Source organism: Carlito syrichta, unplaced genomic scaffold (assembly GCF_000164805.1).
Source record: "Carlito syrichta isolate Samal-C Ts95f unplaced genomic scaffold, Tarsius_syrichta-2.0.1 Scaffold305688, whole genome shotgun sequence".
NCBI lineage: Eukaryota > Metazoa > Chordata > Mammalia > Primates > Tarsiidae > Carlito > Carlito syrichta.
This window is the reverse complement of record NW_007249784.1, coordinates 198,185-213,596: the sequence shown is the minus strand read 5'-3', so window position 1 is coordinate 213,596 and position 15,412 is coordinate 198,185. Positions and strand designations below refer to the sequence as shown.

General features: G+C 53.2%; 4 protein-coding genes across 6 annotated transcripts in view; 3 read left to right on the top strand and 1 right to left on the bottom strand.

Annotated features, from left to right (window-relative positions):
- Positions 1 to 6,696, top strand: part of FXR2 (FMR1 autosomal homolog 2) — a 22,690-nt gene extending 15,994 nt beyond the window's left edge. Inside the window, exons 8-17 of the mRNA XM_008062340.2 lie at positions 1,898 to 2,068; positions 2,264 to 2,342; positions 2,955 to 3,064; positions 3,288 to 3,374; positions 3,945 to 4,164; positions 4,409 to 4,606; positions 4,697 to 4,897; positions 4,994 to 5,089; positions 5,236 to 5,339; positions 5,993 to 6,696. Coding sequence (XP_008060531.1) covers positions 1,898 to 2,068; positions 2,264 to 2,342; positions 2,955 to 3,064; positions 3,288 to 3,374; positions 3,945 to 4,164; positions 4,409 to 4,606; positions 4,697 to 4,897; positions 4,994 to 5,089; positions 5,236 to 5,339; positions 5,993 to 6,088 — 1,362 coding nt within the window. The 3' untranslated portion in view covers positions 6,089 to 6,696. The remainder of the gene's footprint in view (positions 1 to 1,897; positions 2,069 to 2,263; positions 2,343 to 2,954; positions 3,065 to 3,287; positions 3,375 to 3,944; positions 4,165 to 4,408; positions 4,607 to 4,696; positions 4,898 to 4,993; positions 5,090 to 5,235; positions 5,340 to 5,992) is intronic.
- Positions 6,697 to 8,139: 1,443 nt separating this feature from the next.
- Positions 8,140 to 14,012, bottom strand: MPDU1 (mannose-P-dolichol utilization defect 1). Of its 3 annotated transcripts, XM_008062331.2 has the most exons (7): positions 13,697 to 14,012; positions 12,542 to 12,607; positions 11,794 to 11,926; positions 11,418 to 11,503; positions 11,180 to 11,298; positions 10,905 to 11,015; positions 9,925 to 10,752 (listed from the first exon to the last, which is right to left on the bottom strand). In XM_008062331.2, exons 1-7 carry the CDS (start codon positions 13,797 to 13,799, stop codon positions 10,627 to 10,629), a joined length of 744 nt encoding a protein of 247 aa, XP_008060522.1. In that variant the 5' UTR covers positions 13,800 to 14,012; the 3' UTR covers positions 9,925 to 10,626. The 3 variants fall into 3 exon arrangements, with proteins under 3 accessions (XP_021570295.1, XP_008060522.1, XP_021570294.1); XM_021714620.1 differs by lacking the exon at positions 9,925 to 10,752 and adding an exon at positions 8,140 to 8,218 and having other exon boundaries at positions 10,905 to 11,298; XM_021714619.1 differs by having other exon boundaries at positions 10,905 to 11,298.
- SOX15 (SRY-box 15) lies at positions 8,390 to 9,853 on the top strand. The gene is made up of 2 exons (XM_008062330.2): positions 8,390 to 9,053; positions 9,646 to 9,853. The coding sequence occupies exons 1-2, from the start codon at positions 8,521 to 8,523 to the stop codon at positions 9,812 to 9,814; spliced, it is 702 nt and encodes a 233-aa protein (XP_008060521.1). The 5' UTR covers positions 8,390 to 8,520; the 3' UTR covers positions 9,815 to 9,853.
- Positions 14,013 to 14,353: 341 nt separating the features above from the next.
- Positions 14,354 to 15,404, top strand: LOC110596000. Its single transcript, XM_021714637.1, is given in 5 exon segments — positions 14,354 to 14,400; positions 14,402 to 14,514; positions 14,517 to 14,787; positions 15,106 to 15,252; positions 15,254 to 15,404. Coding segments are annotated over 5 exon segments (729 nt in total).
- The last annotated feature ends 8 nt before the right edge of the window (positions 15,405 to 15,412 follow it).

Below are 15,412 nucleotides of genomic sequence, written 5' to 3'. Positions count from 1 at the left end.
CCTCAGCCTCCCAAAGGCGCGGGATTACAGGCTGAGCCACCGGGCCCGGCTCATAAAGTTATTTTTAAATGATGATATAATAAGTCAATAAATAATAAAATAATGATGAAATAAAGGGTAAAAAACACGGCTGATCATGGTGGCTCTCGCCACAAAAAATAAAAATAAAATAGCCAGGCATGGTGGCATGCACCTATAGTTTTAGCTACTTGGGAGGCTAAAGTGGGAGGATTGCTTGAATCCAAGAGGTTGAGGCTTCAGTGAGCTAGGATCGTATCACTGCATACCAGCCTAGGCTAGAGTGAAACCCCATATCAGAAAAAATAGAAAATAATTTTTAGAAAATCAAAACATCAACAAACAGGAGGCAAGATTCCTTAAAAACAAGGACATGTCCCTATTCTAAAGACTTTGTATCTATGGCTGTGTTTAGCGTATCTGGTTCACTTGACACACAGATCAATACAGCCAAGTCCTGGGAAAGCTAAATATTTTGTCATCAAGAAACCTGCTCATTGGGAATTAGAGTGGACATATAGTATATATCACCTGAAGGTCATGGTAAATTTTTACCTGCCAGTGCCCTGAGCAGCATCCTTGAAGAAGTCAAAGATTATCATTATCCAGAATTTGCACAGGGTCAGAGATAAACCTCTCAAAAGGATCAGTTCACTTACTAAATAGAAATGGATATACAAACACACACACCTTACTCATTTAGAACCATCTGATACCTAGGGAAAAGGAACTTGACCATTATAGGATGTCAGAACTCAAAAAAAAAATCTTGTAGAAATGTTCTAGTCTACCTAACAAGATACGGGAATGAACCAGAAAACCCATTTTATTTTATTTTTTTATTTTTTGAGTTGGAGTCTCATTCTGTTGCTCAGGCTGGAGGGCAGTGGCATGCTCCTGGCCACTGCAGCCTCGACCTGCTGGGCTCAGGTGATCCTTTCGCCCCAGCCTTCCAAGTAGCTGGAACTACAGGCGCGCGCTACCATGCCCAGCTCATTTTTGATTTATTGTAGAGATGAGGTCTCGCCAAGTTGCCCAGGCGGGTCTCAAACCCGCGGGCTCAGGCAATCCACTCACCTCGGCCTCCCAAAGTGCTGGGATTACAGGCTGAGCCACCGAGCCCGGCCTAGAGTATATGTTTTTTGTTCAGGATCAAAACCAGATAGTGTTAGAGCCACATCTAGGACCTTTGTGGTTTCTAGCCCATACTCTGTCCTCATTATCTTCCCTTCCCCACAAGTCATTGGTATTGGGAAGGTAGGTATGTAATGAAAAATTCCTGAACTTTCCATACAGGTCCTAGTGGTCAGCAGACTTCAAGGTGATTCTGGCTTTCTTTCACATGCTTTTCCTTACTTAAGTTACGTAAAACGTCAGATATAGTTGGGCGCGGTAGCTCACACCTGTAATCCCAGCACTTTGGGAGGCAGAGGCAAGAGGATTACCTGAGCCCGTGGGTTGGAGATCAGCTTGGTCAACATGGCAAGACCTCATTTCTACAATAAATAAAAAAAAAATTGGGCCAGGCATGGTGGCTCACACTTATAATCCCAGCACTTTGGGAGGCCGAGGTAAGAGAATTGCCTGAGCCCACGGGTATGAGACCAGCCTGGGCAACTTGGTGAGACCTAATCTCTGCAATAAATAAAAAAATTAGCTGGGCATGGTGGCACATGCCTATAGTTCCAGCTACTTGGAACGCTAAGGTGGAAGGATCACCTGAGCCCAGCAGGTCAAGGCTGCAGTGGCCGTGAGTGTGCCACTGCACTCCAGCCTAGGTGACAGTGACTCCAACTCAATAAAAAAAAAAGATTAGGTACCTCTGACTTGTGTTCTAAGATTCCATCACCATGATTTCTACATTGCCCTTTCCTTTCAGACAAGCAAGCAGTTGGCGGCAGCATTCCAGGAGGAGTTCACAGTGCGTGAAGACCTAATGGGACTGGCAATTGGGACTCATGGTGCCAACATCCAGCAGGCCCGAAAAGTACCTGGGGTGACTGCCATTGAGTTGGGTGAAGAGACCTGCACTTTCCGCATCTATGGGGAGGTCAGCAAAAGATCTCTTTCTTCTGGGTACCTTAGGGAATAGAGGGAGGAGAGGCTGAAGTAGAAAGCAAACCTGAGTTATGTTCACCTCTCCCCCTGAATTTGATGGCAGCACATTTCCCTAAAGACAGTGGCAGGAAGATCACTGAAATCCAAGTTCATTGTTTTAATAACTCCCTACTCTTCTTTCCCTTAGACCCCTGAGGCCTGCCGACAGGCCCGAAGCTACCTTGAGTTTTCTGAGGATTCAGTGCAGGTGCCCAGGAACCTGGTTGGTGAGTTGGGAATGAGTATGTATAAAACAGAAGAACATGGAAGCCAGATTTGAGATTTCTCTAAAGTGATCCTGGGCTTGTGGCCAGAGACTGGCACCTCCCTGTGTACTCCCAGTTTCACAAGGACAGAGCAGTAGTTTCTAGTAGAAGTGATTAAAAATGGAAGAATAAAAAGGACTTGGTGGCTCAGCCTGTAATCCCGCACCTTGGGAGGCTGAGGTGAGTGGATTACCTGAGCCCGCGGGTTTGAGACCCGCCTGGGCAACTTGGTGAGACCTCATTTCTATAATAAATCAAAAAAATTAGCCGGGTGTGGTAGCATGTGCCTGTAGTTCCAACTACTTGGAAGGCTGAGGCGGAAGGATCGCCGGAGCCCAGCAGTTGGAGGCTGCGGTGGCCGGGAGCGGCCACTGCACTCCAGTCTGGGCAACGGAGTGAGACTCCAACTCAAAAAAAACAACAACAAATTCATCAGACACCTAGAAATAAGAAAATGAACTAAATGGAATCCATGTAGAGAAGAGGGATGAAGCTGGAAGACTGTTGATTTTATTTGTTTTTACTCTTATTTCCTTTAAAAAAAAAAAGGCCTAATTCCTCCTTTATCCCCAGGCAAAGTGATTGGGAAGAATGGGAAAGTGATCCAGGAGATTGTGGATAAATCTGGTGTGGTGAGGGTTCGAGTGGAAGGTGATAATGACAAGAAGAACCCCAGGGAGGAGGTATGGGTATGGAGCAACTAGGCATAGAGATTGGTTTCCAAAAGTGGGATTGTTCTCTGAGGGCTGAGACTTTGAGAGGGTGGAGCCAGAAACATTTGTTTCTCCCTACTAGACTTAGAGCCCAGAGTCGTCCCATTGGGCAGGCTCCCCTAGGAAACTGGGTGGGGTTAATATTTGCATTTTACTTTCTTTTCTGAGCCACCTTTTTCTTCCTTCTCTCCAGGGAATGGTTCCTTTCATATTTGTTGGCACCCGAGAGAATATCAGCAATGCCCAGGCTCTGTTGGAATATCATCTCTCCTACCTGCAGGTACCCAAGCTGGGAGAGAGAAGAGCTGGATATTGTAAGGGGACTAAGACTGCTGGGGAATAAACTTAGGAATTGGGGTGTGCAGTTTGTCTCTCTCTCTCTCTCTCTTTTTTTTTTTTTGAGTTGGAGTCTCATTCTGTCGCCCAGGCTGGAGTGCAGTGGCACGCTTCCAGCCACTGCAGCCTCAACCTGCTGGGCTCAGGTGATCCTTTCGCCTCAGCCTTCCAAGTAGCTGGAACTACAGGCATGTGCCACCACACCCAGCTACTTTTTTGATTTATTGTAGAGATAAGGTCTCCCCAGTTTGCCCAGGCTGGTCTTGAACCCTTGGGCTCAGGCAAAGTGCTAGGGTTATAGGCATGAGCCACCACCACGCCTGGACTTTCTCTCTGTGAAACAGAAAACACTGGAAATTTGGGTCTGTGGGATTGGATCTCAGAATCTTCCTTGTTCAGCCAACATTTTCCTTCTCTGAGAGATTATGTAAGGACGGTCAGGGTGGAGAAGCATGAAGAAAGACACTGTCCATTGATCTTATTCCTCCCGTATCTTCCATCTTCACCCAACCAGGAGGTGGAGCAGCTTCGCTTGGAGAGGCTGCAAATTGATGAACAGCTTCGGCAGATTGGGCTGGGCTTTCGCCCTCCTGGGAGTGGGCGGGGCAGCGGTGGCAGCGACAAGGCTGGATATGCCACTGATGACTCCTCTTCCTCCCTCCATGCCACTCGAACCTATGGGGGCAGCTACGGGGGCCGGGGCCGGGGCCGGAGGACAGGCGGACCTGCCTATGGTGAGGCCACTATGGGAGTGGAAGGCAGGGAGTGGCGGGGCTGGTGCGGAGGCCAAGAGGTCTGGATAGAAATTTAGGGTAGAGATGGAAATTTGGTAGGTACCACAGAAAGCTGTGGTAGAGATGATGAGGTACACTGGTTGGGGGACTTGTGAGTGGGAGGGAGAATTCTTCCAGTTTGGGGGCTGTAATGGATCCTGGGATGGAATGGGTGGTCCTGAATAAACTCCACTGTGTTCTTCAGGTCCCAGCTCTGACCCATCCACAGCTTCTGAGACCGAGTCAGAGAAGAGAGAGGAGCCCAGCCGAGCTGGACCTGGTGACAGGGATCCCCCAACCCGAGGGGAAGAAAGCCGGAGGCGGCCGATTGGGGGCCGGGGTAGGGGACCCCCACCTGCCCCCCGGCCCACCTCCAGATATAATTCTTCATCTATTAGCTCAGGTACTAGACAACTGGGTTCATGGATGTGGGCCAAAAGGAAAGGTGATGGACATGATGGACACCTGACTCCTAACTTCTTTCTTTGACCAGTGCTGAAGGATCCAGACAGTAATCCCTATAGCCTATTGGACACATCTGAACCAGAGCCCCCAGTTGATTCAGAGCCTGGAGAACCTCCCCCAGCAAGTGCCAGGCGCCGCCGCTCCCGTCGCCGTCGCACTGATGAAGACAGGACTGTCATGGATGGAGGCCTGGAATCAGATGGGCCCAACATGACAGAGAATGGCCTGGGTGAGGGATATGCCTGGGGTCTGAAAAATTAGAGACAGGTACGAATTGAAGGATAGAAAATTGGAGATGTGACTCTCGTCTTTCCCTACCCTACAGAAGATGAATCAAGACCCCAACGTCGTAATCGCAGCCGCCGCCGCCGTAACCGTGGTAACCGGACTGACGGTTCTATCAGTGGAGACCGCCAGCCAGGTCAGCTAATGCTGGTAGCCTGAATCCTTCCTCTGAGAGAATGAGATGTCTCCTATCCTATGAAAACCAGGGGTTGGGGTTCAGTGAGTATCTTGGGCTGTATACTGGAGTTCCTTCTGAACTGCTTGATCTTCTGCCTTCCCCAGTGACTGTGGCTGACTATATCTCACGAGCAGAGTCTCAAAGTCGCCAGCGGCCACCAGCCCTGGAACGCACTAAACCCTCAGAGGACTCTCTTTCAGGACAGAAGGTAGGTAGGCAAGATGTGGTTTATCCCATTCCTTTTTTGTTGTTATTCTGGGGCAGAAGACACACACAAATGTCCCAGAAAAATCTCTTGCTAAATTGCAGAGGCTGCTGTGTCTGATTGAGTTTAGACTGCATTTAAAATACTGTAGACTTAAGCCGGGCTCGGTGGCTCAGCCTGTAATCCCGCACCTTTGGGAGGCTGAGGTGAGTGGATTGCCTGAGCCCGTGGGTTCAAGACCCGCCTGGACAGCGAGACCTCATCTCTACAATAAATCAAAAATTCAGCCGGGTATGGTAGCACATGCCTGTAATTCTGGCTACTCGGAAGGCTGAGGCGGAAGGATCGCCGGACCCCAGCAGGTCGAGGCTGCGGTGGCCGGGAGCGGCCACTGCACTCCAGTCTGGGCGACAGAGTGAGACTCCAACTCAAAAAACTAAAATAAAATAAAATAAAATACTGCAGACTTCTGAACAGAATAGAGAGAAGAGTGTGGTTCACATTTTCTGCATCTCAGTGACTGGAGTGCGAGATCAGGGAACCAGTCCCTGGATTACCAGATGCCAGGAGGGCTTAGATGGTGGGCAGTGTCAGCCACCTAAATGTCTGCTGACCACCTGCTTGCTTTTCTCTTTTCTTTCCCACTTCCCCCTCAGGGTGACTCTGTCAGCAAGCTTTCTAAGGGCCCCTCGGAGAATGGGGAGCTCTCCGCACCCCTGGAGTTGGGTAGTTTGGTGAATGGGGTTTCATAAAACCTCCAGCCTGCATCCCTCCCTTCTCCATCTCGCTTGCTGCCCAACACCATGGCCCTCACAGGACCAACTGACCTGCGCTGGAGCTGCTCTTATCTAGGGGGGAGGGGGGTGGCACAGCAGCTTGGGTCCCCCCCCAACCTCCAGGAGCTAGTGGAGGGGTGTGTAACAGGGTCATACCCCCCTCCCTCTTGTCCACCCTACCCCCAGGGTAAGGGGAGCCTCTCTCCTTCCCCATCAGACTGGATGTGCCTTTATCCTCTAACACCCCAATCTCTCTGAACACCCCTATTCGCCACCTGTTGGTAGGGGGTGCTCCTTGACCCACCCAGATTTGACAGTTCAGGGGGGCTCCCCTGCTATCCCTCCTCCCATCCTGTACCCCCCATTTCTGGGGCCTCATCACTGTGGAAGTCGGGGATAGTAAGGGTGTAAGTGGGTGGGAGGCATGGGGAAGGTTTTGGAGTAGAACCAGGGGTGTGTATGAAGGGGGCTGACAAGGTCCCCCAGGGGAGGGGGGACCAACCTTGTCTGGTGGATGAGAAGGCGTATTTATTTTTCACTGTACAGTATTTAAAAAGAGAATAAAAAAATCCAAATGGCTCTGATTCTTGTGCCTTCTTTGTCCTCAGTTTGGTCCATTTGTTCTCTAAGTCTGATCTGCTGTGGACCTTACCTCTTGTTTTCTGTTCCTCCACTCCTGGCTTCTTTCTCTAGTGTTCCAAAGATGGTTTTAAATCTGGGGATTCCTGACATTCTTAAATTCCCTAAGGCCTGGTACCCTCCTGGTCCAGAGGAAGGTGGCTTGTGCCTTATTGCTTCTCCCCTCCCCCCAGTTTGCTGTGGAGGGAGTTGGGCCACTCCTATACCCTGAGTCACAGCTCGGGCTAGGCAGGGCTGCTCAAAGCTGGAACTGTTCCTGTTAAAAACTGGGAGCCAAGGCAGGCTGCTTAATCCGATTACCTTTGGCCTGGGGCTTGGGTTGGGCCTTGGACAGAGTGGGAAGCAGGGTTCCCTCATGGCAGCGTCTAGAACCCCATGTCCGGCCTTCATTCCTTGCTGGTGTTCTGATCTGGCTCCAGGCTTTTTCTCCAGCATCCACCTCACAGACCTCTCTTGGAGGTGTGAAGTTAAAACTTGCCATAGTAGCCGGGCCCGGTGGCTCAGCCTGTAATCCCAGCGCTTTGGGAGGCTGTGAGTGGATTGCCTGAGCCCGCTGGTTCGAGACCCACCTGGGCAACTTGGCAAGACCTCATCTCTACAATAAATAAAAAAATTAGCCGGGCGTGGTAGCGCGCGTCTGTAGTTCCAGCTACTTGGAAGGCTGAGGCAGAAGGATCGCCGGAGCCCAGCAGGTCAGCAGGCTGCGGTGGCCGGGAGCGGCCACTGCACTCCAGTCTGGGCGACAGAGTGAGACTCCAACTCAAAAAAAAAAAACTTGCCATAGTTCAGTGGCCATGGGAGAAATCTTGGCTTTGGGGGCTGGAGTTGGGAGGGCTTAAGTTTTCTCTCCTGGGGAAAGGAGCTGAATCACCACCCAAGCACCTGCTGGAATGACTCAGGAAACAAAAATGGCCTACCTCCCTTTGCCTAACTTTGTTGCCCCAGGGACAAGTCCTGGGTTTGAGGAGCAATAGGAACCAGAAAAGGGGATGGGGCTTGGGGGTAGAATGTTCCCAAGCGCCACCTAGCACAACCCTGACCCCGAGGCTATTTGATCCCCAGTGCTTAATCCCATTGTGGAAAGAAATTGACTTTAAATTGCCAATACTTAAGAAGGGAGGGCAGACAATCATAGCAACTAGGGATGGAAGGCCTGACATCTAGGTCTTGGGTGGGGAGGGGCGTGGTGCCCCAAGGGGGAATGTTGGGGGCTGGGACAAACAGGATACCTGAGTTTGCCCAAGGGCGGGGGGAAGTTGGCCCCTTAAGGAGGCGCAGCCTTCTGGGAGGGACTGGGGAGGAGTCATTCTTTAAAAGCCTTTCCTGGGTCTGGCCCGCCAGCCACTGACGCTGAGCCCAGGTGGGAGAGACTTGTGGCATCTGCACCTGGCAGCAGTGGGAACTCTGGAGACCACAGAGTGAAGGCTTGTGGTTTACCGCCTCCACCGGAGGTCGGTCCAGTAGCACCTGCGGGCAGAGAGAGAGGAACTGGTGGACTCCCAATCAAGAGACCTCGAGACAGGAGGGAAGAGCACAACCTCCCCAGTGTGGGGATATCAGACAACGGATTTTGCATTCTACTTTCTCCAAAGTGTGCCGAATTGGTTGGAAGCAAAGGCTCCACTTTAAGGTCTGGACTTGGGGATGATAGATACTTTTTAAGGACCTGAGTTCCTCCACAACAACTCCAGACTGGAAGACACTTCAGGGTCAGCTCACTTTGAGGGGAGGGCATTCAGGACGCCCTCCTTAAGGCTTTCCCTCAACCCATGGCGCTACCCGGCTCCTCACAGGACCAGGCCTGGAGCTTGGAGCCTCCGGCTCCTACAGCCGCTGCCTCCTCGTCTTCGGGACCTCAGGAGCGGGGGGACGCTGGAAGCCCAGTAGTCTCCGGGGGGCTTCCCTTGGAGAAGGTGAAGCGGCCCATGAACGCGTTCATGGTGTGGAGCTCCGCTCAGCGCCGCCAGATGGCGCAGCAGAACCCAAAGATGCACAACTCGGAAATCTCTAAGCGTCTGGGCGCGCAGTGGAAGCTGCTGAGCGAGGACGAGAAGCGGCCCTTCGTGGAGGAGGCCAAGCGGCTCCGCGCCCGACACCTGCGCGACTACCCCGACTACAAGTATAGGCCTCGGCGCAAGGCCAAGACCTCAGGCGCCGGGCCGTCCCACTTCAGCCAGGGAAGAGGCAGTCTTGCCGGCGGCGGCCCACTCTGGGAACCGGGGTGCGCGACCACCCAGGCGAGCAGAGGCTTCGGATATAGACCCCCCAACTACTCGACAGCGTACCTGCCCGGCAGCTATGGGTGAGTGCTCCGGTAGCTGGCTGAGAGCGGGTTTGTGTCCCTCTCCAGTAACCTGAGAGGTGGCGGGTGCCGGAGGGCCTGGCTAGAGGACCTGAGCCCACCCAAGTAGAGGCCACTCCCGTTTGAGGTGTGGCAGGCACCTTTCCCAAAGGGCTCTGCTGTCTCAGCTTGGAGGTGGCAGCCCTGCAGGGGCAGATGACAGACCCCTGGATGTGATTGTTTTAATCATCCGGACACCCCATTCCCCCTCTTCTGGCCTGTGTGTGACCCAGCCTCCTCTCCCAACCCTCCGGGCAAGGAGAGGCCAAGCTCATTCTGCCCCTTCCTGGCCTGCCGCCCCAAGAGGAAAATAGCTGGGCAGCACGCAAGCCTGCTCCTGAGCGTGCCCCAACAGGGCTGGGCTGCTCTGTAAGCCACCCTTGGGTCTGGTTTCATGCCAGCTGCACTCAACGGGCCCCAATAGTCAGGGCTGTGGGGATGGCAAGCTCTACCCCATATGCCCAGTACTGGTCAGCTGAGCCTCTACCCATGCCTCCACCTATGCCTCCAACCCAGAGAAGTATCGTCTAACCCCATGTTTCTTTCTCTACAGTGCTTCCCACTGCAAACCGGATGCCCCATCACCATGTTCCCTCCCTCAGAGTGACCCTAGGCTCCAGGGAGAGCTGCTCCCCTCCTACAGCTCCTACCTGCCCCCAGGCTCTCCCACTCCCTATAGTCCTCCCCTCTCTGGTGCCCCCATGCCCCTCACCCACCTCTAACGCTTATGGACAAAGACCTCCGGAAATGCATCATTCTTTTTCACCTAGAACGCCCCTAGGCTGCAAACCCTTTCCTGTGTTAGACTGCACAGCTCAGAGGAGATCTGCAGTATTCCCATGAAAACCAGGGAGAGCAACACATTTTTATTTTTTGTAGGATTAAACAGTTTTGTACGATTAAGCCAGTCTCTTGAGTCTTTATTGTCCCATCACTGTTCCCCCTTCACTGCAGCAGGAACCAGCCCCATCTCCACTCCCTTCCGCCTAGGCCTGCCAGAGCAGGAACCTCCTCACCCCACCCTGGGGCACTGCTTGAGTCATTCTCATCCTCATTCCCCCAGCATTGGGGTCCAGGAGACAGTTTCATCTAGGCTGCGGAGGTGGGAAGCACAGCCCCTAGTTCTTTCCATGCCACTACCCAGGCTCTGTGCTCTAAGGCTAGAAGGGACATAAGGTGGGAAGACTGGTAAGACATTTGTCTAGAATAGTGTAAAAACAGCTGGAAACCAGCTAAGGAGGAGTCTGCAGCTAAGGAGGAGTCTAAGCCAACTGATTAACAGCACATGAACAAGACTTAGAAAACCACTCAAACGTCAAAACGCCAGCTTGAAAGACTAGTTCTGTCCTCTCCTTTTTTCTTAAGGATCTGGATCCAGCCATTTCCACTAAAAGGAAACCCTGACTCAAGAGGCTGCAATTGCAGAGGAATGGAGGGTGATTAAGTCACACCAGTAGTCTGGCTCAGATGGGGTGGACCTTGAAGTTGGGTGGCTGAATGGAAACACTGAATGACTCCAGGAGCAGGCTGGGTACTACTGTGCCTTTTTCTGCTCATGGGGAGGCTTTGTATTCCAGTAGAACAGGAGCTGGGCTGCGATGAGGCCATTGCAGAGGGAGGAGACCACAAAGGTTCCAGCCAGGAGGGGGTCTCCAGTTTCCTAGTTGTGAGAAATAGAGTCAGGGTCACCCTTCAGAATAGCCCCGAAAAGTTCCCCTGTGGACAAAGGCTCTGGAGAGGGGGCAGCTTTAAGCCCTTAACTGGGAGAAGATGAGGTTTTAGTGCCTTCTAGAAGCTATAAGGTGTGCTCACCTGAACAGAAGTGAAGATTCGGGCCAGGGAGCCTCCAAACAGCAGAAAGACTGTGATGGCTGAAAGCTGGCCTGTGTGCCCACTGCGGTAGTTAGTGGCTGCCTGGAGCAGCTGGGGGAGGAGTTGAGACCTTTGGTTATGTTATCAAAATTTTTCCTGTGCTCCCATGGATGATTTCCCCACTCCCCTCCATCCAATACCCCCATACTTTGGCCTTCTGCCCCTCCACCCTGTCCCCCTCCCCCAGCATCCTTTCCCTTGTTCCTGGTACCCACCCTCCCCACCACCACAGCAGGCACATTGGAGGCCTGGAGCAGGGTGACTACAGCCAAAGGCGTCAGAGGTGAGAGCAGCACCAACAGGACCAGGGCGTAGCAAGCTAGGAAAACGACACCTGGGGGTTGGGAGACAGGGAATCTTGTCAACCTCTCAACAACCTCCAGCTTCCCCAGGCCAGAGCTCCCAGCAGGGTTCCCAGGAGCCAATGCCTGCTCTTGGGTAAATCCCCAGCACCTTTCACAGTCTGTTCTCTGTAGTGCATGACCAGGAAGCAGATGGTGATCGTCTGGAGCATCAGGAATAGGGCTTCTCCCCAAGAGCTGCAGAGTCAAGAGTTGGGAGGAAGAAAGGCAGGCCTGGAAAGAGGCAGGGAAAGCCTCCATAGCCCATCCATCCAGGGTCACAATTCTCTGATTATTCTGTTCTCTACAGCCTCCATCCGCGATGGACTCATTCTGGATCCTGGCCGTTCTTGGGATGCTCACCTCCTCTCATTACCTCCACTACTGATGATTAAGCACTTAAGCTTTCCTGCCCTTTTACCTCCCACACCTTAACCCCCATTAGAGTTGTGGGCATTTACCCTTGGGGATGAAGAGTGGGACCTCACCTGAATGGGAAATTGTTGGTGATGCTGTAGACCATGGTACCAGTCAATGCCACTAATTCCAGCATTATGGACTGGAGACTCAGCCCCTCAGCACTCTTGGCTCCCAGGATTTTAAACACCTGGGGCAGCTTTACTGGGGAAAGGATGAGAAGGGCAGAGTTGAGGAGCTTCCACCCCTTGGGGGCACAACACAATAGCTGCTGAATGGACTGGGAAGCATGTTAAACCCACTCTGGTTAAGAGACCCATACAGCCTGGCGCGCAGTGGCTCATGCTTGTAATCCCAGCACTTTGGGAGGCAATTGCCTGAGTCCAGTGGGTTGAGACCTGCCTAGGCAACTTGGTGAGACCTCGTCTCTACAATAAATCAAAAAAGTTAGCCGGGCTCGGTGGCTCAGCCTGTAATCCCGCACCTTTGGGAGGCTGAGGTGAGTGGATTGCGTGAGTCCGCGGGTTCAAGACCCGCCTGGGCAGCGAGACCTCATCTCTACAATAAATCAAAAAATCAGCCGAGGGTGGTAGCGCGCACCTGTAATTCCGGCTACTCGGAAGGCTGAGGCGGAAGGATTACCGGAGCCCAGCAGGTCGAGGCTGCGGTGGCCAGGAGCGGCCACTGCATTCCAGTCTGCGCGACAGTGAGACGCCAACTCAAAAAAGAAAAAAAAAAAAAGACAGACCTATACAGTTTATGGTCTCTTAGAACCTCTGCCCCTATCCTAGCAGCAGGAAAGGAAGATAAGATACGTACCCAGAAGTGACCCAGCCACAATGCCCAACCCCAGGCCTTTGCTGAGGAGAATCTTGAGGCAGGGGACTGAAAAGAGAAAAAGGGGTTAGCAGAGAGGAGGCTGCTGGAACCCAGCACAGGACCTGAAGTGCTCTTGTGGGCTGGGCTGCCCCCTCCACACTCAGACCCACACAAGGAAGTCTTCTGTGAGTTTGGGGACAGGGAAAAAAGGCCTGGTCCTTCCTGTTCCAAACCATCTCACATTCAGACTGTTTTCCAAAACAGCTTTACCATATGCCTTCCCTCCCACCCAATCTTCCATTCCCTACAAATTAATATCTAAACTGACCTCCAAGGCTCTCCATTACTTCCCTGCATAAAGCTGAGCAATATACAAGAGTCCTTTGATCCTTTACCTCCCGGAGCAACTGGACAGCCCACTTCACATGACTTCTCTCTCCAAATAAAGGTCTCAATACCACTCATTTCTGAACCCTCTCAGTGTCCCTGGACCCTACACAAGGACTTCACCCTTCCAGGGATGCTTTTATGCCCCGGCCACCGCACAACTTCTCCAACCTTGAAACCTTCCCCTCAAGGAGCTTGGGCCAGTGGGAGTCACGAACGTGGCTAAAACAAAGCGCCCCACGAGCCCCATGAACTGACAAAAGCACACCAAGGTTTCCCAAAGGGTCTGATGTCTGAGATGGACCTTGTGAACTGCCTGGCAAGTAGAAAGAGGTAAGGAAACAAGGCAAATTATTCCAAAATTAGACCTTGAGGAAACGTGGAGGCTGGAGAGACAGCAATCAGGGTGGCAGGAGCCTTTGGGGCTTGATTCATCAGAGACTTTGGATTAAGTTTAACCCTGTTAGCAGTCGATCAGAGAGTGTAATGTTTTGACCTGATTTTTATTTGTTGTCAAATCTGAGTCTTTCGTCCTTCATTGTAGCTTAAAGCACAAACTTCACAAAGACCACCCGGCAACTCCCCTCTGGCCCAAATATGGCGTCCTCTTCCTATGGGCCCGAGACACTTCCGCCCCTCTCAGAAGTGACTTCCGCTCAGCTCAGCGTGGCAGCAGCCACCGCCGTCACTTAGGCGCCTGTCACGGCTCGGACGTAAGGCCCACGGTCGCTCGAGCAGGACTTAGACCAGATGCTGACTACAACTCACCGTGAAGCAAGTCCCACTGGACGAAAAGCTGGTCGTAGCATTTCTCAGGTAAAAGAATGGGCACCAGCAGCCGCTTAAGTCGTCCGTCTGCCTCGGCCGCCATATTGCAAAGCTAACTTTCGCGTCTCTCCAGACCGCCATTGACCTACGCTGCGCGTGCGCGCTCCAGGCACTCCGCCTCTTAACTCTTCCCGCGGCGAACCCGGACCGCCCCCTGCTCCTCGCTCTTTCTCACGCCACCCTAGCTTCAGTAGCGTAAAATAGGTCTCATGCAGAGACCTAGTTTTAGACGCGCCCCGCTGTTCAGATTCTAGAGTGTGCCAAAGCTGTACGCCTGCGCAGTGAGACCTTCCGAGCTTTTGTTGACGTTTCCAGTTCGAAAGCAAGATTTATACCCCTGCCTTTCTCTGCTCCTCCTGCTAGACGCCATCTTGTCTTCTCCCAGCCAACTTTATATTGTTCGAAGTTGAGAGAGAAGGAGCACGAATCTCTAAAATGGCGCTGGGTGGGGTCGCTGTAGCTCGCTCTCTCCGGTTCTCTCGGTGTCTCCAGAGGGAACGGCGCCGGGGGGAGCTGGACAGTCGGCTCCAGGCAGCTCTTAGGCGCCAGGGTGCCCGCAGGGCCCCGTCCTTCTCCCGGTCGCCCAGGCCTTGGAGCATGGGTGCGCCAGCAACTGCTGGGCCCAGGACGGTGAAGCGGAGGAGGAGGGGGAGCAGCGCAGGTCGGGGAAGGCAGTCCCTGAGCCACCACCTGGAGCGCGCAGCTGGCGTTCTCCGTCAGCGGCCTGGCGTGGCAGCCCTGGGGCTCTCCCCCACCCCGCCACCCGAGGGCGCACCTCCTGCTGAACCAGGACTTCAGCAAGGCCGAATGGGCCCCGCGGCTTCTCTTGGGAAAGGGCACCTTGGACTCCTCGGCGGGAGCGCTCTGTTCCGCCACCCAGTGCCCACGGCGCGCCTGGCCATCCCGCTGCCAAGCAGCCCCTCGGTGGCCCTAGCTCATAGGGGATGTCTGCTACGTGCGGGTTGCCCTATGGGGCAGGTCTCCATCCAGGCCGTGGTGGCCGCTTTCTTTATTCTCACGGGGCTCCTACGGTTGGGGGCGGGGTTGGGGAGGTGGCGCTCATCCTGGTTCCCAGCGATTATGCCGCCAGTCTACTTACTGTAAAGGGTGGGACAGGCACTCCGTGGTCGTGCAGGCTGTGACCATCTGCAAGGCCCCTCCGAGAATCTGGACACAGGCTGTTCTGGGAATGAGTGACACTACCCCTCCCCTCCTCCAATACTGGGAGAATCAGGGTTGGCTAGGCAGGTGGCCCAGGCTCGGGGGGGTGTGCTGTTCCCAGATGCTCCCAGTGGAAGTCAAAGTACCTATTTCTCCTTTTCTCCTGTGGTTAATGCAACCACTTGTAGGTGGGGGAGCTTTAATTGGGCTCTTCAGCTAGCCCTGGTCACAGTGGACCGGGCAGGACATTCTCATTGCTCAGCAGCCACTGGGACTGCCTTTGGAAGTGAAATCACAGAACTGCCCACTCATTGCTTTGGCTGTCTGCTGCATCTGTAACTATGAGGATGGGGAAAAAAGACTGCGGGATGGATGGCTTCATCAGATTGCTGGGGAGGGAGAACTGGAGCAGCCAGTGGGCCCAAAAGGAAGAGCAGGGAGGAAGGGAGGCGTGGCAGACCCAACACCAACTTGTGCCAGGCCTTGAGGGGATGA